The 22194-nt window shown below is 43.2% G+C and overlaps 1 protein-coding gene across 1 annotated transcript in view; it reads right to left on the bottom strand.

Annotated features, from left to right (window-relative positions):
- Positions 1–18882, bottom strand: part of LOC143935286 (uncharacterized) — a 42592-nt gene extending 23710 nt beyond the window's left edge. Inside the window, exons 1-3 of the mRNA XM_077459034.1 lie at positions 18826–18882; positions 13616–13736; positions 1222–5158 (exon numbers count right to left, since the gene is read on the bottom strand). Coding sequence (XP_077315160.1) covers positions 1222–5158; positions 13616–13727 — 4049 coding nt within the window. The 5' untranslated portion in view covers positions 13728–13736; positions 18826–18882. The remainder of the gene's footprint in view (positions 1–1221; positions 5159–13615; positions 13737–18825) is intronic.
- Positions 18883–22194: the final 3312 nt, after the last annotated feature.

Here is a 22194-nt window from a genome sequence, read left to right as displayed (position 1 = left end):
GGTTGTTTTAACTTGTATTGATCTAATGTGAAACAAATAAGGATCTTCTTAGCTTTCTTTGGCTAGGTCTTTGCAGTTCCCTGGCTGATGAAAGCAGCCTAACCAGAGCAAGTGAGCTCTGTGAAACAGATTTTTTTATATTTTGCAATATGGGACCTTTATAACAGAATATTGAGAACCTTGCAGCCCTTAGACTGTTACTGTCACCATTTTGGATGTATAATCAGTAGCCCCAACAGAATCAGAGCTACTACTGTCATGCAAGTGAAATTTTGTAGTATTCCCTTTTACGCCTGCCCTAGCAAACGGATTTGTGGAAAGGAAAAACAATGGTTGGCTGGGTGAGGGAATATCATTCATGACAAAACATCTTAGATTGCAGATTGTTGTCATCAGTGGGTTGGTAGTAGACATCCCTTGTTACTGACAATGGATCTACATCACTGGACAACGTGATTGACAATGCTTATACAAATGTGTTACTGTGTTAATTTGGGGGCCCTTTTATTTTATAACATTCAAACTTTGGCGCAGTTCAGCAAACATCCTATTAACCTGAACCCAGGTACATTCAGCTAATCACTATTCAGCAGCACTCTTCAGAGAGCATTTAATAAGTGGTGAAGAGGTGTTGTATTGCCTCGTCATCTCCTGCTTTAACTCCTGCTTTAACCCTTTGAATCATATACTCGTGTGGCACAACTACATGCACTGCATGCAGTTGCAGGAGGCTTGCAGAGTGGCCCCATTTATTAAAATGGTAGCCACCGCTGAAAATGACAAGGGGGGTATAATGCCTACTGCTGCTTGTGAAGCATAGCATCACAGCTGTGAAATGTGTACATCTCCTGTCTCTTCAGTTAAAGGGGGTAGCAGTTGGGAGGCTGTAAATTCACGGCTCAACAAGGTTTTATCGCCCCTTAACCTCACATATCTATAAGTCCTAAGACCCCTATACCTAAAATATTTTACTGCAGTCCAGAATCATTGAGCCCTGATGAAAGGGGCACCAGGAATGCCCTAAAATATGTTGGGCTATTAAACACCCTTTGATTTTATAAACATATTTTGGACCCTTATCTTTGCAAAATAAACTAGGAATACATAAGCAAAACATTTCTCATTAAACAGTTTCTTCGAGATTGCAATGAACTATGTGTATAATTTTTAAAAGTTAACTTATTTTATATTCTCAATAATTTATTCATTAAATTTACTTACCCAAAACCGCCAAGAAGTCCTCCAATTAGATCACCACTGAGAAGGTCTCCTATCAAATCTCCACTGAGAAGGTCTCCTAGCAAATCTCCACCTAGAAGTCCTCCAAGCAAATCTCCACCGAGAAGGTCTCCTAGCAAATCTCCACCTAGAAGTCCTCCAAGCAAATCTCCACCGAGAAGCCCTCCCAGTAGTCCATCCTCACCAAGAATTCCATCTAGCACATCTCCACCGAGAAGCCCTCCCAGTAGTCCATCCTCACCAAGAATTCCATCTAGCAAATCTCCACCGAGAAGCCCTCCCAGTAGTCCATCCTCACCAAGAATTCCATCTAGCACATCTCCACCGAGAAGCCCTCCCAGTAGTCCATCCTCACCAAGAATTCCATCTAGCAAATCTCCACCGAGAAGCCCTCCCAGTAGTCCATCCTCACCAAGAATTCCATCTAGCACATCTCCACCGAGAAGCCCTCCCAGTAGTCCATCCTCACCAAGAATTCCATCTAGCAAATCTCCACCGAGAAGCCCTCCCAGTAGTCCATCCTCACCAAGAATTCCATCTAGCAAATCTCCACCGAGAAGCCCTCCTAGTAGTCCATCCTCCCCTAGAATTCCATCTAGCAAATCTCCACTGAGAAGCCCTCCCAGTAGTCCATCCTCACCTAGAATTCCATCTAGCAAATCTCCACTGAGAAGCCCTCCCAGTAGTCCATCCTCACCAAGAATTCCATCTAGCACATCTCCACTGAGAAGCCCTCCCAGTAATCCATCCTCACCTAGAATTCCATCTAGAATATCTCCATTAAGAAGGCTTCCCATTAGTCCATCCTCACCAAGAATTCCATCTAGGACATCTAAACTGAGAAGCCCTCCCAGTAGTCCATCCTCACCAAGAATTCCATCTAGCACATCTCCACTGAGAAGCCCTCCCAGTAGTCCATCCTCACTAAGAATTCCATCTAGCAAATCTCCACTAAGAAGCCCTGCCAGTAATCCATCCTCACCTAGAATTCCATCTAGAATATCTCCATTAAGAAGGCTTCCCATTAGTCCATCCTCACCTAGAATTCCATCTAGCACATCTCCACTGAGAAGCCCTCCCAGTAGTCCATCCTCACCAAGAATTCCATCTAGAAAATCTCCACCAAGAAGGCTTCCCATTAGCCCATCCTCACCTAGAATTCCATCTAGCAAATCTCCACCAACAAGCCCTTCTAGTAGTCCATCATCCCCAAAAATCCCTTCTAGTAGTCCATCATCCCCAAAAATCCCTTCTAGTAGTCCATTGTCCCCAAAAAGCTCTTCCAGTAATCCATCACCCCCTAGAAGCTCGTCTAGTAGTCCATCACCACCAAGAGCTCCTAGCAAATCACTACTAATAACTCCTCCCAACAAATCAGGACCACCATGAAGCCCTCCCAATATTCCACCACCACCATGATGTCCTCCCACTTGTCCACTACCACCATGATGTCCTCCCAGTAGTCCACCACCACCATGATGTCCTCCCAGTTGTCCACCATCACCATAATGTCCTCCCACTTGTCCACCACCACCATGATATCCTCCCACTTGTCCACCATCACCATTATGTTCTCCCACTTGTCCACCATCACCATGATGTCCTCCCAGTAGTCCACCACCACCATGATGTCCTCCCACTTGTCCACCACCACCATGATATCCTCCCACTTGTCCACCATCACCAATATGTTCTTCCACTTGTCCGCCATCACCATGATGTCCTCCCAGTAGTCCACCACCACCATGATGTCCTCCCAGTAGTCCACCACCACCATGATGTCCTCCCACTTGTCCACCGCCATTATGATGTCCTCCCACTTGTCCACTACCACCATGATGTCCTCCCACTTGTTCACTATCACCATAATGTCCTCCCACTTGTCCACCACCACCATGATGTCCTCCCACTTGTCCGCCATCACCATTATGTTCTCCCACTTGTCCACCATCACCATGATGTCCTCCCACTTGTCCACTACCACCGTGATGTCCTTCCAATTGTCCACTATCACTCTGATGTCCTTCCACCTGTTCACTACCACTGTGATGTTCTCCCACTTGTCCACCACCACTGTGATGTCCTCCCACTTTTCCACCATCACCGTGATGTCCTCCCACTTGTCCACCATCATTGTGCTGTCTTCCCGCTTGTCCACCATCATTGTGCTGTCCTCCCACTTGTCCACCATCATCGTGATGCCCTCCCACTTGTCCACCACCACCGTGATGTCTTCCCACTTGTCCACCACCATGGTGATGTCCTCCCACTTGTCCACCACCGTCGTGATGTCCTCCAACTTGTCCACCATCACTGTGATGTCCTCCCACTTGTCCACCACCACCGTGATGTCCTCCCACTTGTCCACCATCACCATGATGGTCTCCCACTTGTCCACCACCACCGTGATGCCCTCCTGATACTCCATTACCTCCAACATATCCTCCCCCTTGTCCTTCACCAAATAGATACCCTCCTGCTTGTCCATCACCAACAAGATATCCATGTGCTAGTCCATCAACCCCTGGAAAACCTCCAACTAGTCCATCACCGCCTATAAAACTCCCCATTAGTTCATTACCACCAAGAGACCCTCCTTTTCCATAATTATGATAAAGCCCTCCCTCTACTCCATCAACATTGTGGTGCCCTCCTGCAAGTCCATCACCACCAAAATACCCTCCTGATACTCCATTACCACCAACATATCCTCCCCTTTGTCCTTCACCAAAAAGATACCCTCCCGCTTGTCCGTCACCACCAAGATATCCTTGTGCTAGTCCATCACCACCAGTAAAACCTCCAACTAGTCCATCACCAACTGTAAACCCCCCCATTAGTTCATTACCACCAAGATACCCTCCAGCTATACCATCATCACTGTAAAATCCTCCCACTTTTCCACCAGCACCAAGAGACCCTCCTTTTCCATAATTATCATAAGGCCCTCCCACTACTCCATCATCACCTCCTGCTAGTCCAGCACCACCAAAATACCCTCCTGATACTCCATTACCACCAGCATATCCTCTCCCTTGTCCTTCACCAAAAAGATACCCTCCTGATTGTCCATCACCACCAAGATATCCTTGCGCTAGTCCATCACCACCAAGAAACCCCCCCACTAGTCTGTCACCACCAATAAACCCCCCCACTAGTTCAGCATCACCAAGAAACCCCCCTACTAGTTCATCAGCACCAAGATACCCTTCAGCAATTTCATTACCACTGTAAAACCCTTCCACTTTTCCGCTAGTATCAAGAGACCCTCCTTTTCCATAATTATCATAAAGCCCTCCCACTATTCCACTACCAAACTGCCCTCCCATTTGTCCATCACCACCAAGAAACCCCCCTACAAGTTCATCACCACTACGATACCCTTCAGCTATTCCATCATCACTGTAAAACCCTCCCAATTTTCCACCAGCACCAAGAGACCCTCCTTTTCCATAATTATCATAAAGCCCTCCCACTACTCCACCATCACCAAATTGCTCTGCCATTAGTCCTTCACTACCAAGATAACCTTTGGCTAGTTCATCACTACCAAGAAAACCTCCAGCTACTCCATCACCACCAAGAAAACCTCCAACTAGTCCATTACCACCAAGAAAACCTCCTGTTAGTCCATCATGATTACCTTTTTTCCCCCTTGAATGGTGGTTGCCATGATTTGACCCCTTATGATCCTTATGTTTTGTGTTTCCACCACCATTTTTATCTTTACCCTTCCAGCTAACCTTTTCACCTACACCTCTATCAGATATTTCTTCATTATAATACCAGGTTTGCACAGGTTCCATATATTCATATTCATAATCATAATATGTCCAAAGTGTTTCATCAGATGATGATCCTCCATGGTCTTTATAATGATATGTAGTCCTGTGTTTACTTTCTTCTGGTTTGGCATTATCTAGAACATTGTAAAAAAAAAAAAGTAAATAGAATTATTGTCAAAAATGTAAAATTTAAGATGCAGTGTGTCAATAGCATTAACACAGCAGTGTTATTAATGCTCTGTATAAAAATAGGATTTTTATAACAGCTTACCTGTAAAATCCTTTTCTTCTAGTACATCACGGGACACAGAGCCACAGTATTTACTGAACGGGTTATATAGGCACCACTAGGTGATGGACACTGGCACACCATAGACAGGAAGTTTAGCCCCCTATATAACCCCTCCTCTTACTGGGAGTACCTCAGTTTTGTAGCAAAGCAATATATGTGATATGTGTTAGAAGAGGGGAGGAACCTCTGTGTCCCGTGATGCACTCGAAGAAAAGGATTTTACAGGTAAGCTTTTATAAAAATCCTATTTTCTATTTTGTACATCACGGGACACAGCGCCACAGTATTTACTGAATGGGATGTCCCAGAGCAATGCTCTCTGAGGGGAGAGAGACACAAACAAAAGTAGGGTATAATCAGATCTGAATAAGAGAAAATTGGTGTAGCGCTAGTGAATCGATTAGTGAAAAACTCTAAAGCTGTATATTAAAGGGGTGATAATGAAACCAATACTAAAAAACACATGTGACAAAATGTGCAAAAATAAAAAATATAAAATAAAAATAAATGAAATTAATAATTCACTAAATATGTGGATACAATATATAAATGCGCACAGATCTTGATGGGTATCAGCAGCTGAAATATAAATCCCAGCAAACAGTCCACATATGTTAGGTAGTGAAAAGTGTCAATGTTGGTCTTCCCGGCAATGAAATCAAGCGACCGCACAATTCAATTTAGCCTGGAACAACGACTTGTCTGGAGTGAATTAAAGAGAATTGAATACTCTTACCGGAGGAACTGGACACATCTGTCATATGACAGTGGGTCAAATGCGCTTGAAATCCTAGGTGGTATCAATCAGGTGTTATGCGTTGTTGGCAGGTCCCCGTTAGTCACCGCACTGTCTCCGGATTTCACGGTTCTCTGGGACTCCTGATATGAGTATATCATTATCATATATCATATCATTATCACCCCTTTAATATACAGCTTTAGAGTTTTTCACTAATCGATTCACTAGGGCTACACCAATTTTCTCTTATTCTCACTAAACTTTGTTTGTTTGGGTGTTAGCTGCTGACCCTCAGTTTTTGGCCTCAGCCCAGTGTTTTCCCCCAATTTTTTCTATAATCAGATCAGAGCACCTTGTACACTGCACCCAAAGGCGATATCCTTGTGCCTTCTCACATCCACCTGAAAGAATCTGGTGAATGTATGGACTGAAGAAATCTGCAAGTTGCGGCCTTGCAGATTTGAGCGATGGAGGCCTGGTGATGCACTGCCCATAGAGCACTAACGGCCCTGGTGGAGTGCGCTTTGATTTGAAAAGGTGGAACCTTCCTCTTCAAACCATAAACTTGAACAATTACCTGTCGAATCCACTTAGCAAAAGTAGATTTTGACGCTGCCTGTCCTTTTTTTGGACCTTCAGGCAACACAAACAAAACATTTGTTTTGCGAATCTGAGCAGTCACTTCCAAATAGATTTTGACTGCTCTCACTACATCCAGAGAATGTAGTGACTTTTCTTCCATAGAACAGGGATCTGGAAAAAATAAAGGCAGAACAATATCCTGGTTTCATAATTAAATATGGCTCTTTACAAGAAAGAGCTGGCAATTCTGATATCCTTCTTGCAGAAGAAATGGCTACCAGAAAAATTAGCTTCCTTGTCAAAAGGACCAAGGGAATATGTCGTATCGGCTCAAAAGGCTGTTTCTGTAATGCCGACAGAACTAAATTCAAGTTCCAAGGGTTCAGGGGAGCTTTAACCGGTGGATTAAGCCATGATACCTCCTGTATAAAGCTTCAGACCAAAGAATGCAAAGCAAGCGGACATTGAAACAATACCGACAAGGCAGAGACCTGGCCCTTGATAGTGCTCAAAGCCAGCTTCATCTCTAACCCCATTTTCAGAAAAGCAAGGATTCTCCCTATGGCATACTTTGAGTGATGTCAACCTCTGGATTCACACCGGGAGACATATGCCTTCCAGACTCTATAATAAATTACTCTGGAAGCTGGCTTCCTTGCATTAATCAAGGTAGAAACTACTGAGCCTGAAAGCACACGATTCTTCAGAATGTGGGTTTCAATAGCCAAACCGTTAAATTTAGTGTTTGTAAGGTAGGATGGAACACTGGTCCCTGTGATAGCAGGTCTGGATGTGGTGGTAGGGTCCACAGGGGCCCTACCGCCATCTTTACTATTTCTGTGTACCAAGATCTTCTGGGCCACGCTGGGGCCAGCAGAAGCACCGGCTTCTTTTCCTGTTTGATCCTGCTAAGAAGCAGAATAGGAGGCAATGCATAAATCAGTGAGAACTGATCCCACAGAGTCACCAACGCATCTGTCCCGCGTGCAAGTGGATCCCTTGCTCTTGACACAAAGTTGTCGATCTTGTTGTTGAACCTGGACGCAAACAGATCTATGTCCAGGATCCCCCACCTTTGACATATAGCTAGGAAGATGTCGGGTGAAGAGACCATTCCCTCGGGAACAACTGCTGGCGACTTAAGTAGTTCACCTGTCAGTTCTTTACCCCTGGAATGAAGATTGCAGATATGCACGGCACATGCTTTTCTGCCCAGATTAGGATCTGGTTTACTTCTCCCTGGGTTTTGTGACCCCTGGTGCCCCCTTTGTGATTGATATAAGCCACTGCTGTGGCATTGTCAGATTGGACCCTGACAGGACAACCCTGCCTGCTCTTCCATGGAAACCACCATGATTACTTTTTGTGACAAAAGTCGCTCTAACGATTGAAAGAGAGACTTCTTTCTCTCTGGGTCTTTGGGAACATTTGATCTGAGGAAGCGAAGAGACAGGAATTCTCTAATTTGTAACCTAGAGTTATTGTGGGGACCACCCATCTGTCCTGAAAATCCTCCTGCCAGACCCTTGTAGCAGTCTTCCCCCCACTCGAATGAGCAGGAGCGCCCCTTCACAAAGAGGCTTTAGCATTCTGTCTTGTATATTTCCTCCCCCAGGACTTCTTTTGTCCCTGGGCTTGTCTTTGAGTTTTACCACTTGAACCTGATGGTGAAGGCTGTCTCGACTGCCTGGAGGCTGATGCCTCTGGCACTGGAGAAAGAGACAGTTTAAATGAGGGACATTGACTCCTTTTCTTAACTGGCAAAAGGATACTTTTCCCACTTGATATTTTTTGGATATTATTGTCCAAATTATCCTCAAACAGCCTTACACCACGGAAGGGAAAACCAGCCAGGAGCTTTTTGCATGGTGTTTTGGCTGACCAATTTTTCATCCATAAGATTCTACGCATATATAAGGCAAGAGCTCTGAAGGATAGAATCTCTGATTGAGTCAACTGCAAAATACAAAGCCACTGGCAGATTGGCTAACTCCTGGGCCTGCTGTTCAGGGAAAACCTTGAGCATCTGCTTCAAGTGATCTCTCAAGGATTGACATACCCAATTGCTGCCATTGCAGATTGAGCTACTGGATCTTCTAAAGAAATTTTTTTTTTAACAGGAATTGCAATTTTTTATCAGTTGGTTCCCTAAGCGTGGTCCACAGGACAAGTCAAACTTTTATTCACAGAGAATATAGAGGCGTCAATTGACAGTATACCCCATATCTTTGTGAATTTTTCCTCCATAGGATAAAGTGTTGAGGGGAAAAAATGTTTATCTCGGTGATCCCACTCAGAATATTTTCAACTGACTCACAGGTGCCTCGGGACCCTTCGGGGTAAGACCACACTATATTAAGACACCTCTCAACTCAGGTAAATTAAATGTGGAGTGGACCATTTCAGTAAGAGATTGCACTAGCAACTTCTCAGCCTGTGAAGAGGAAGAGGGTCCTTCCCCACTTGATTCCTCAGAAGAGGAGTCATCGGTCTCATTCCAGTCCTTTGAGAGGGATTCATCTTCCCTTTGCCAGAGTTACTCTGTTTGAGGGTCCTGGGTGGTAGAAGGGGACCTAATGTGTTTTCTTCCACTTTGTGAAGATCAGTTGAGGAAAAAACCTCCCGAGTAATATATACAGGGGCTGAAATGCCAGAAAAAGTTGCAGCCCCTGACCCCGACGGCTCACTCTGACCAGCCTCCCTAGGTCGTTCAGGGGGAGAGGGTGTTGCGGGGGGGGGGTCCTCAGAGCCCGAGGGAGATCCCTTTGAGCCCCTATTTCTCAGGGTATTTGTACCTCCCCTTCTGCCCATAGTGCTAAGCACAAATGCAGAGGTACAACCAGAAATGCACCTATTGCTGAGAAAAATAGTCCAGAAACTGCCACTGCTATCAAGGATCAGTCTGATGCTAAGTAAATGTTGCCTGGGAATGCCTGTGTCACCCACACTCATATGCCATCCATCTACTCTGTGTCTCTCTTTTAGCTGTGTGCATCTGCAAAAGAGTGCATTTTTATAGCCTTGTATAGCCCGCGTTATGGGTATTAAACCACGTTGACAATGCACTAATGCTCTGCCCCCCTCCTCCGACTACCCCTTCCGCCCCCCTTCTTTTTTAAAAAAAGACTGCTTTTCCTGTGCGAGCTGAGGGCTTCGATCCCATCAGATCACACATGGAGGGGAGGCTGGGGTGGAGGAGAGAGGAGGGCCAGTGGCTGAAGAGCCACCGTAATGGCGGCCACCGATTAACCCATGGCCTCTAGCCTGAAGGAAGCTGTGGGGGGGACATTCCTGAGAATAAAAAAAACCTTCCCACATCCTACCTGGAGTGTGGGCTCAGAGGAAGCCTGCGGCTTGTGACACAGAGATGAGACTGACAAGCATGGAATCGGGTATGTGCTCTTGACAGCCCCCGGTGGTGACTTTAGGCATAGCAAAATTTTACTTAAAGGAGACAACCCACAAGAATTTACCTTATCCAGCTGCAGGGTTCTGTGGTAACAAACCCAATTTTCACCTCTCACGGTGGGCTCCGTTTAGAAAACCTTCAGGGACTGGGGCTCCCTTTTTTTAAATCGGGAGATCCACAGCCCTGGGCCTTTAAAAAGCACCCCACCAGGAATATGGCTGAAAAAAAACAAATACTGGATACCGGGGTCCATCTCTCTAAAAAGAGAAGCGTAACAGGCAAAACCTTGTTTCTTCGGACACGAGGCCCGGGTACCATTCAATTCAGCCTGGAAAAGATACTTTGAATGGATCCGGTTGCATGGAAGGAATATTCCAGCTGAGCTCAGCACAGCACATCTTTACTCGTGACCAACACCTAAGACACTGGCAAAAAAAAACTGAGGTACTCCCAGTAAGAGGAGGGGTTATATAGGGGGCTAAACTTCCTGTCTAGAGTGTGCCAGTGTCCATCACCTAGTGATGCCTATATAACCCATTCAGTAAATACTATGGCTCTGTGTCCTGTGATGTACAAAAAAGACATTTATTTTTTTTTACTTTTGAACTTGCCAGAAGATCTATTTTATTCCCCATTTTCTGTAATAGGCCAAGTTGTCTAGCAAAAGTGGCAGTTACACTGGGATGTCACAGTCTCAGTTGCTAAATAGTCAGAGCATCTGTCAATCAACCAGAAAAAGGATATTGACTGCAGCAGATTGTATGAAAGCACAGGGTGACCACTTTCCTACAGCAATGGAAGCTGGTAATCACCCAATTAAAAAAAGTCAGAGAGAGCAGAAACTGTTGTGACTTACAGGTATTTATTAAACTTTTATTAAAACCAATATTAAAACCTTGCATAACTACATTTACTAGGTGAAAAACAGCTATGTACACAACTTTAGAATTTGGGTTTATATACACTTAATAAAAACAATTACTTTGCTAAAATAATAATGATAGAAACGTGGAAAAGGAAGTCTGCTCCATTTTGTTAATATGTTTGTGTATAGAACCTTGTTCATTTCATTCATGTTTCAATATACTTACAGTTTACTACAAATGCTGAAAGTCTGCCACAATCAATCATTACTCTCTCAGTAAAATAATACTTTCTAAGGTTAATTTTTAATTTTTCCCCTGGTAGTTGGAGGTCATTAGGGATAAGCTTTAAAGTGGTATTAAACTTTCATTTTTTTCTTAAAATAACAAACATGTTATACTTACTGTATCTGTTCTGTGGAATGCTTTTGCACAGAGCAGCCCTGCCCCACCGGTGCTCCTGGGTCCTCTTCTTCCGTGAGTTTCCCCTACAGAATGCAGCTTTCCCTGGGAGCACCTGCGCATGCTCGCTCCTGAGCCCCGCTGATGAGTGCATTGACACAGACAGCAGGACTTGCCCCCCCCCCCCCCCATGCACTACCATGTCACAGCATTTGATTGACAGCAGCTGTAGCACAGAAGGTTTTCTACCTTTTGTGTACATAGAAAAAGTCATAGATCTTTAAGTTCAGCTCCTGATAAATAGGGGCAAACACAAAAGTGCAGCGCTTATAATTTTGCTCAGTGTAGTAAATAAAATATACACACTTTTTATAAAAGTATTGCATTAACAAAAACAATGCAGAAAAAATGCCCTACAGTGTAAATCCGGTTACTTTGTTCCAGCGATGTAAATCCATTGTCAATCATGGTGAGCGACACTCTAGGGTCTCTAGGGTCCCCGTACACACATGGTCGGAGATTTCGACAACCAAATCTGTCAGATTTTGTCCATCGGATCTTGTCCGAAACTGTTGCATACACACGGTCGGACTAAGTTGTCTAAAAATCCGATCTTTCAGAACGTGGTGACGTAATTTCACATTCAGGCTAGTAGCCAATAGCTTTCATGTAGGAATTTGATCTGATAATGCGTGGCACTTGGTCCGTTCAAAATTCTCTACACATGATCGGAGTATGTACAATCGGCCCAGTTGGTCGGGAAATATTTCCAACAAGTTGGAAAATTGGGTCCGACGGATATTCCGATGCAATCAGTCCAATGCATACCACACACAGTGGGATTATCCGACAACACGGTCCGATAGGACACATTCTGACGGATTCTCCGACCGTGTGTACAAGGGCTAACAACCCGCCGACACAAATGACTCATGCACAATGATCCTCTTCTGCCGGACTCTAATCGCAAATTACATTTCCTCAGCACTGCTGGAGTGTAAACACCAGTGCCGAGGAACTTGGCTGACACCGTATTTAATTAACCCATTAACCCAGGATCCCCCATCCACTTTGTTTACAAAGCATTAGCAGGCCGAAGATTAGAAGTGTCATATAACAGTGACTATTATTTTTTTTTTTGTTAAATGTCACTTTTGCTGCAGTACATTTCACTGGTGCACCGCTTTATGTACAGATTTAAGGCATCTCCCAAGCTTGTTATGTTAAAGAATTGTGTATTTTAATGTTGTAATTTAGGCATTTTTTAAAAAGGTATTAAAAAAGAAAAAAAAAAGGTTGCATTGGCTCTGCCCCCCCCCCCCCAAAGCACCTTGTCCATGTTGATGGGGACAAGGGCATCTTCCCCTGCATCTCCTCCAGCCGTGCGTCTTCTGCTTCCTGATTGGCCGGAAGCAGAATCGGTGTGACAATAGCGAATATTCATTCCCTATTGTCAAACAACTGGGTGGGCTCAGGGTGCAGTGCCCACCCTTTTTTGAAGCCTGTTAGAGCCTCAAGCTCAAATCACATGCTTAAAAACAAAACAAACAAAAAAAAAACATTGGAATCAATACGTCAGGAGCTCCACATTTAGATTAGGGGGCCGGAAACATGGATAGAGGGGGGCGGCGCCCCCTAATGGATGAGCCACCACTGCAAGGTACTCTTTTTTACTCTTTTCAAAATGGATATTTCAGTTTTGTGTGAGTCACGGGTCAAACCATTTGCTGGTTTCTTGCATCTCTATAAGACCTCAGTGAGGAGATTTCTTATTATTATCAGCATGGAGGGAGGAGAGTGTTAGATGGACAAGCAGATTTAGATACACTAAAAAATTTAGGCCAAACTCTAGCTAACACTTTATAAACATTTTACAGCAAAAACTTTATTTTTTTTCCTTTTAGGGATAAAGGTTTTGCATACTATAATTGAATAAAACCTGACCATTGTAAGCACGCTTGTTAGTGTTAAATGATTTGTCTCAACCCTCTAACTGTTACATTTACAGGACGTACAGACTTACTGGCAGGATCCCCAGGTGAAAATAAAAGGAAGAAATCCTAAAAAAGAAGACAAATGCAGCCACCACATCTAAGAATTGGCTGCAATATAATAAAGGTTTGCTTTTGGATTTAATACTGCTTTAAAATCTGCAGACATCTGAAATTACACATTCTGCATTGACCGGTGAAGTAGTGAGGGTGTTGGAACCTATGGAAATGGTAGGTAGACATCACTAAAATTTACTGTATTATAATTGTTTTATCTTAATCTGAAATAGGTATTAATACATAGACAACATACCCCAAGACATTACTTCTGCAGCATACTTTTTGGGTGCGGGTCTTGCAAACGTGACATGGTGGGATAAGATTGCCAAGCTGCAAAGGAGCAGCATATTCAAGAGAAGCCGCATCCTGTGATTCTGAAATGAGGTTAAAATGAACAGCAATAAAATCATTGATATATTACCAATAATACAAAAAAAATATTTCATAAGTTGTTATGATCTGTCAACATCTACAAACTATATAAATTATATACAAATTATCCAAAGCTAGCACAAATGGTCGATCATATGAAGAAAACCACAGCTTGGCTGTAGCAAAGGTTACTCTTCTGCTGGTGGACCTTGATAAATATTGGCAAGGGATGATATTTCCCATAGATAAAGCTATACATTCTGGAATCAGGAATATGCTCACACCCCAGGTATTCAAGCAGAAGAAAAGCAACAGTACCTCCAAGATGATCTAACATTCTTGTTTCCCAACTTATAGCCAAACAATCTTGAACCCAGCACAGTGGGCAGCACAGTGGTGTAGTGGTTAGCACTCTCACCTAGCAGTACAGAAGTGTCACTGGTTTGAATCCCAACCCCGACACTACCTGCCTGGAGTTTGCATGTTCTCCCTGTGCCTGCGTGGGTTTCCTCCGGGTACTCTGGTTTCCTCCCACACTCCGAAGACATGCAGGTAGGTTAATTGGCTTCTGTTCAAAACTGACCCTAGTATATGAATGGGGACCTTGGATCATGGGCTCCTTGAGGGTAGGGACCAATGTGAGTGTGCAATGTACAGTGATAGGAACAACTGTAGACACCTCACTCAGGTTGAACTGGATGGACTGGTGTCTTTATTCAACCTTACTAACTATGTAACTATGTAACCCAAGCAGTCAGTAGTGGGAATGTTAATTTTGTAAAGGGGCTTTAATGGCAATGATCTCTAGCAGTCCTGTACAACATATCCCCTGTTTCCTGCTGCACATGTTTAACTTTTAACCACACCTGTAGCCAGGTCTTTTTTTCTCAGACAATAGGTGCAGGAACTCCCCTTTTCCGACTCACCCCTTTTCCCCATCCCCTACCCACCTCCGAGCACCGCCCTTTGGTTCCATCTCCTAACCACTTCCCAGTGCCACCCCTTTTAGACAATACAGAACCAAGTATCATTTTGTGGTGCTAAGTAATTTGTATGGAATTTGGTAATGATATCAAGAAAAGCAGTAAAATAGATCCCCTTCAGCCACGCAATAATAGATCCCCCTAACAACAATGTACCACCCACAACAAAATCCCCCCCCCCAGCAACAGTAGGCTAGCAGCAGAATCAACAGATCTCTGCACAGCCAGCATTAATAGACTCTCTGGCAGCCATCAACAGTAGACCCCTCCCTAACAGTAGATCTAATTCAGCAACAACTGACCCCCCCAGCAACATAAGACCCACCCCTAGCAACAATAGGTCCCCCACCAGCAACAATAGACCCCCTGCAATAATAGATCCCCTCCAGCTAGAATAGATCTCCCAGCAGTGAGCACATCAATACCCTGCAGCCAGGGGCGGACTGACCATTGGGCCACTCGGGCACTGACCGAGGGCCCCGTGCCACTAGTGGGCCCCATCAAGGTTGCCAGCCTCAGTAAAACCATGGAAAGTATGTAAAAATCAGTGTTTTTTCTTACATCTGTCTCTGAAATGTCCCTTACCGACATAATTTTGTGTGTCTGTGTATACTGTGTGATTGTATACAGTGTGTGTGTGTGTTTGTGTATACTGTGTGGCCCCATAATTTCTGATTGCTTGGGGGCCCCATAATCTCCTATTGCCTGGGGGCCCCATGAGTTGTCAGTCCGTCCCTGCCTGCAGAACACCACAGCACCCCTTGCCATTACATGCAGTCAGCCCAGGAAGTGCCGGAACTGTGTTCCCCCACGTTCCAGCTGAAAAAAGCCCTGCCTGTAGCATGTCAGAGGTTGACTGTTTCTTCTAGTCTCTGAATGTTTTCTCTAGCATTATGTGCACTGAAGATTATGTGCAGACCCTCATTTGAGGCCCCGTATATCTTACCTTAGCCTTTATCATGACCTTACTTTACTTTTCACCAAGCACAAAAAATTCATGTAAGGATTATTTTTTCATAAAACATGTAATCTATGATAGCAGAACATGACATTAAATACTAACAAGAAATTCCTGCCCAGTCAGAGAATTGCCCAGCCCTTAAAACTTTCTCAGATAGACAGTCCAACAGCTAACTAAAGAAGTGCAAATGAAGGCTGACGACCCTTCTGTTAATTGCAAAAGAGTGGTTTAGAGTTGTCAGCTTGCAAAAGGAAATTGTGTTACTGGTAGGATTTCTATGTAAGGACTGCAATAGATTTCTGTAAATTAATTTGTTTAGTTATGCCAAAACATACTAAAAATTAGATTTTTGTCTTTACATACACATGAACCCCTTGCCACTCTAATGTTAATACACAATAAGGTTAAATTATGTGTGAATGAATAGGCCTCGTGTATGAATTCAAGCATTTAAGCTAACTTGACATTTATATATTTTAGCCCTTAAGTACAGTAAATACATAGAGTAAAGATAAAACCCTATTTTTTTTGTTTGAATAGAGTGGGAAGGATTAGACCACCCTTCTTGTTTTTGCCCCTGTTGGGACGATTCACCATGTCTATCTATTAAGCTGACAATTGTTACCAATACAGAGGCTAAGGGGTAATCTACCCTTTGTCACCAGTACAAGAGCTGAGCAATCATCCAATAGATAAAAATGTTCCAGTGACAACTCTCCAAAATGTGTAACATCAAATGAGTTGGATGTGAGCGGAGGACAGGTAGAGATCAGTATAATAGCAGAGGTAGCAGTGTTTTACCGCCACTTCCTTGCACTGCTGTGCATATGGGTGGAAATACCAGTATGCCCTAGAGACTTCTGGTCCCTGTACACTGACCTGCTGACTCCTGTACACTGACCTGCTGACCCCTGTACTCTGCCCTGCTGACCCCTGTGTGTTGCCCTGCATATCCCTGTACTCTGCGTGCTGACACTTGTACCCTGCCCTGCTGACTCACTGAACACTTACCTGTTGACCTATGTATTTTGCCTTGCTCACCTCTGTGCTCTGTCCTGTTCACCTCTCTACACTGCCCTGCTGACCTCTGTATGCTACCCTGCTGACCCCTGTACACTGCCCTGCTGACCCCTGTACCTTGCCCTTATGACCCCGGTACTCTGTCCTGCTGACCCTTGTACCCTGCCCTGATGACCCCCTGCACTCTACCTTGATGAACTGTCTACAGTGCCCTGCTCACTCCTGTACACTGCCTGATGACCTCTGTACACCATCCTGCTGATCTCTGTACACTGCCCTACTAGCCTCTGTACACAGTTCTGCTGACCCCTGTGCACTGCCCTACAAACTACCGACTCCTGTGCACTGCTCTACAATCTACTGACCCCTGTGAACTGCTCTACAATCTACTGACCCCTGTGCACTGCTCTACAATCTACTGACCCCTGTGCACTGCCTTGCAAACTACTGACCCCTGTGCACAGCCTTACAATCTACTTACCCCTGTGCACTGCCCTACAATCTACTGACCCCTGTGCACTGCCTTACAAACTACTGACCCCTGTGCACTGCCATACAAACTACTGACCTCTGTGCACTTCCTTACAAACTACTGACCCCTGTGCACAGCCTTACAAACTACTGACCCCTGTGCACTGCCCTACGTACTACTTACACTGGCCAGAACTCAAAACAGACAACCAAGCCTGAAGCTAATCAAGCAAATCAGTTTTCATGATGCATCATGAGTTGATCGATTACTGTCCAAACATGAAATATAAATGAAAATGAGGTTTCACGCTAAAGCTATGTTTTAAGAAAGGCTATGTTTATATTTTTACAGAGGTGTGTTTTCTCCTATTTTTAAAGTTTTCTTCATGCCTTCCTTTTATTTAGGCCTAGCTAGTTAACTTATTCTTTTCTTTTTAAAAGGGAGCTGCACTCATCTCCTCCACATTGTTCAGGTAGATCTCCACCTCCCAAAGGTCACCTACTCCTGCAATAAGGTAAGTGAAAAATCCTTCCTCAAAGAAAGGATTTGCTAAGCTTAGTGAATGAAATTAAGTTTTGCTGACTTCAATCATGTGGAAGCTAAAATCAATTTTTTAAAACTTTTCTTGTATGTGCTTGGGTATTTTTTGCAAAGTGAATTTTCATTTTGTTTCACCTCACTCACTAAATTAAGTGAAAAATAAATTTGCAAAGTGAACATTTACTTTAAATGTGAACATACAACCCAATTTGTTTAACATGTGTTTCCTCTAAGTGCTTTGGTTCCCCCCCCCCCCCCCCCCCCCCCATTAACTTTTTGTTGGAAAGTTAAAATGTTTGGTCTGGAGCCACTTTATTTTGTTATGGGTAGAGGAGGAAGGGAAAAAATTTGGGAGGGTTTTATTTTTGTGACCCCGTTAATGGGATTTTCCCTGATTAAAATGGGAGAAGGGAAATCTGACCTTTAGCACATGGTACCAGAACAGGTGTCCTTAGAGGGAGACGTTTCTCTACTCCTGTCCAGTAAACTTTAATTGACAATGCTGTGTGTGCCCTATTAGTAAACAGACTCCCTATGTCATCACATTTGGAATGCTTGCTAAATTAGATTTTTATTTTTTGGCCTTTGCACACTAATAAAGAGGATGTCTGCAATTTATCAGGTTGTATGACATTGCCTTATATGAGCTTTTCACAAGCTTTTGAACTTGGAGGAACCCTTGAAGTAGCTTCCAGGTCTCAGGGAACTTTTCACATCCACGGTCAGTGGAAAAATACCCCTTACATTTTTGGCTAGTGTAGTGTCCCTTTATATTGGTTGTCAGTGGAGAAGGGCCCCTTAGATTGATGGCCAGTGGGTGAAGGGTCACTTTACACTGGAGGTCAGTAGGAAAAGGGTTTCTTTACACTGGCAATAAGTATGCTTCTTACATTGATGATCAGTGGGAATAATGTCCCCTTACAGATGCGTTAGCTGTTATTTACCTGAGAAGTAAAAAAAGTTGCTCATTGCCCAAGGAACCCCTAGCAATGTCTGAAAAAACCATTGGGTTCCTAAGAACCTAGCTGAGAAAGGCTCCCCTAGATAATAAGATCCCTAATGTATGGTGACACCCTCTCATTATTCAGAATAGTAGTGTAAGTTTCTCAACTCACCTTAGATAGGGTAACTTGGTGTGTTCTCCTGAGTTCGGTGGAGACTTGCTTCCACCTTCCCTCTCCACTGAGGATGCAACAATGAAATTGTCCTTTATAAACCAAGTGATTGTCGAGAGATGCCAATTACAGAGGACAGCTGATGAAAGAAAGGATTACCAGAGGTAGAACTTTTCTTTGTAATCTGCCCAAGATAAATAGTTAGCTATGAAACCATTACAAGATAAAGTATCAAGGCTTTAATCAGCACTTATCTGAATGTCTAAACTAGCCATTAAATAACTTTGTGATCAAAACAATATATTTTATTGGTTTTACGTGTAATATTCTTATTATTTGATCATACGGTGAGAAAAACAATTGAGTTTATGAGAAACCAAGTTTTGCCCATTAGATGAAATAAAAAGAATGTGAGAATGAGAATGTTGCTTGTAATTAGTGTGTGTGTATAAAAGGTCAATTTGTTTCTGGACTCCTGACAGACCCTTGCATCTTTCATCCAGTGCTCCACTGACGTTTCTGGATTGTAAGTCATGGGGAAAGCAAAAGAATTGTCAAAGGATCTGTGGGAAAGGGTAGTTGAACTGTATAAAACAGGAAAGGGATATAAAAAGATATCTATGGAATTGGGAATGTCAATCAGCAGTGTTCAAACTCTAATCAAGAAGTAGAAAATGAAGGGTTCTGTTGAAACCAAACCACAGTCAGGTAGACCAACTAAAATTTCAGCCACAACTGCCATGAAAAATTTTCGGGGTGCAAATAAAAACACACAAATACCTTCAGGTGAAATACATGTGGTGTGGCTGTTTCAAGGTTGCACAATAACGAGGCACTTGAAGAAAGATGGACTGCATGGTCAAGTCGCCAGAAGAAAGCCATTACTATGCAAATGCCACAATGTATCCCACTTACAATACACCAAACAGCACAGGGACAAGCCTCAAATCCTCTGGCACAAAGTCATTTGTAGTGATGAGAATAAAATTTTGCTTTTTAGGCCACAACTATAAACACTTCATTTGGAGATGTCAACAAGGCCTATGATGAAAGGTACACCATTCCAACTGTGAAACACGGAGGTGGATCGCTGATGTTTTGGTGATGTGTGATCAACAAAGGCACAGGAAATTTGATCAAAATTTCTGGTGAGATGAATGTAGTATGTTATCAAACAATACTGGAGGAACATTTGCACTCATTAGCCAGGAAGCTGGGACATACTTGCACATTCCAACATGACAATGATCCAAAACACAATGCCACGTGGACCTGTCATTGACTACAGCAGAATAAATTGAAGGTTCTGGAGTGGCCATCTCAGTCTCCTGACCTCAATATCATTGTGCCACTCTGGGGAGATCTCAAACATGCAGTTCATGCAAGACAGCTCAAGAATTTACAGGAACTGGAGGCATTTTGCCAAGAGGAAAGGGCAGCTTTACCATCTGAGAAGATAAAGAGCCTCATCCACAAATACCACAAAAGACTTCAAGCTGTCATTGATGTTAAAGGGGGCAATAGATGGTATTAAGAACTGGGGTATGTAAACTTTTGATCAGGGTCATTTGGATAGTTTGTGTTGTGATTATGTTTTAAAAAGCATAAACATATAAACATAGCTGATGATTGATAATAAGTACATACACCCCTCACATTTTTGTAAATATTTTATTATATCTTTTCATGTGACACTGAAGAAATTACACTTTGCTACAATGTAAAGTAGTGAGTGTACAGCTTGTATAACAGTGTAAATTAGCTGTCCCCTCAAAATAACCTAACACACAGCCATTAATGTCTAAACCGCTGACAACAAAAGTGAATACACCCGTAAGTGAAAATGTCCAAATTGGAACCCAGGTGTCAATATTTTGTGTGGCCACCATTATTTTCCAGCACTGCCTTAACCCTCTTGAGCTTCACAGGTTGTCACTGGAGTTCTCTTCCACTCCTCCATGATGACATCACGGAGCTCGTGGATGTTAAAGATCTTGCGCTCCTTCACCTTCCTTTACCTTCCATTTAAGGGTCCTTCCACAGCATCTCTATGGGGTTGAGGTCTGGGTTTCTAATTTAGCTACTCCAAAAGGCTTAGGGTCATTGTCCTGCTGCATCATCCAACTTCTACTAAATTTCAGCTGGTGGACAGCCACCCTGACATTATCCTATAGGATATTTTGGTAAACTTGGGAACTAATTTTCCCGTGGATGATGGCAAGTGGTCCAGAACCTGAAGAAGCGAAGCAAGCTCAAATTATGATGTTCCCTCCACCATTCTTCACCATCGGGATGCTGTTTTGATGTTTGTAAGTTGTGCCCTTTTGTGCCATACATATTACTATGTACTTTTCTCAAACTTTCTTTTCATCAGTCCACAAAATATTTTCTTAGTAGTGTTGCAGTTTGCCAAGGTGCTCCTTGGCAAACCTCAGGCACACATTAATGTTTTTTTGGAGAGCACCGGCTTCCTTTGTGATGTTCTGCCATAGATACTCTGCCTGTTCAAAGACTTATGTATGGTAGACTAATGAACAGGGATGTTTGCCATTTCCAGTAATGCCTTTAAACCTTTAGCTGTTTCTCATGGGTTCTTCTTTACCTCTTTGAGGATTCTGCATTGTGCCTTGGAAATCATTTTGGATGGTCAACCACTTCTAGGAAGAGTTGCCACAGTACTAAACTTTCTCAGTTTATAGACATTGTGTCTAACTGGAAACTGATAGATGCCTAAACACTTTGAGAATGCTTTGCCTCCCTTTCCAGCCTTAGACTTCATGCCTACACCTGCAGCTCCTAAACTCGAGTTTATGAGCTTTGTGCATTTTTTGGACAAAGCTCCTAAACTTTGTCAACTTAATAAAGCCTATGTCTCAATATACACATAGGCTTTTAGCAGAGTTTAGGAGCCGCTGTTTTTAGGTGACCTTCAACCTTCCTCTCTTGAATGTGGAAAAATCACGTTCAGGATAAGAACGTTTGACCACCGGCCGCAAGGAAACACAAAACATGGCAAATCGGTAGCAAACGTGCATGATTTTTCTGTATTTTGCAATTTCCGGCAGCCTCCATAAATGAAGGCTGAGAAAGATCAACTCTTTGAGGGTTCACATGAGCTGATGCTTCTATGAACAGCAATCTTAAAATGTTTTAGTGTCCTTTATCAATCAACATAGTTCCAAACCATACTTCCAAACTCTTTTCATTAATTGGACTCTGAATATGCAAAACTACTGACTTCAATTAGCTTTCATTAAAGTAATTAGTCTATAGGTTCACAAACTTTTTTCTTCGGCACTATGAATGCTTAATGAATATACTCAATAAAGACACAAGAAGTTACAATTGTTTGCATGTTATCAGCTTAAA

The sequence above is a fragment of the Lithobates pipiens genome, unplaced genomic scaffold (assembly GCF_037356315.1).
Source record: "Lithobates pipiens isolate NorthernLeopardFrog02 unplaced genomic scaffold, aLitPip1_a1.2 Scaffold_28, whole genome shotgun sequence".
Lineage (NCBI taxonomy): Eukaryota > Metazoa > Chordata > Amphibia > Anura > Ranidae > Lithobates > Lithobates pipiens.
This window is presented reverse-complemented; position numbering and strand designations above follow the sequence as displayed.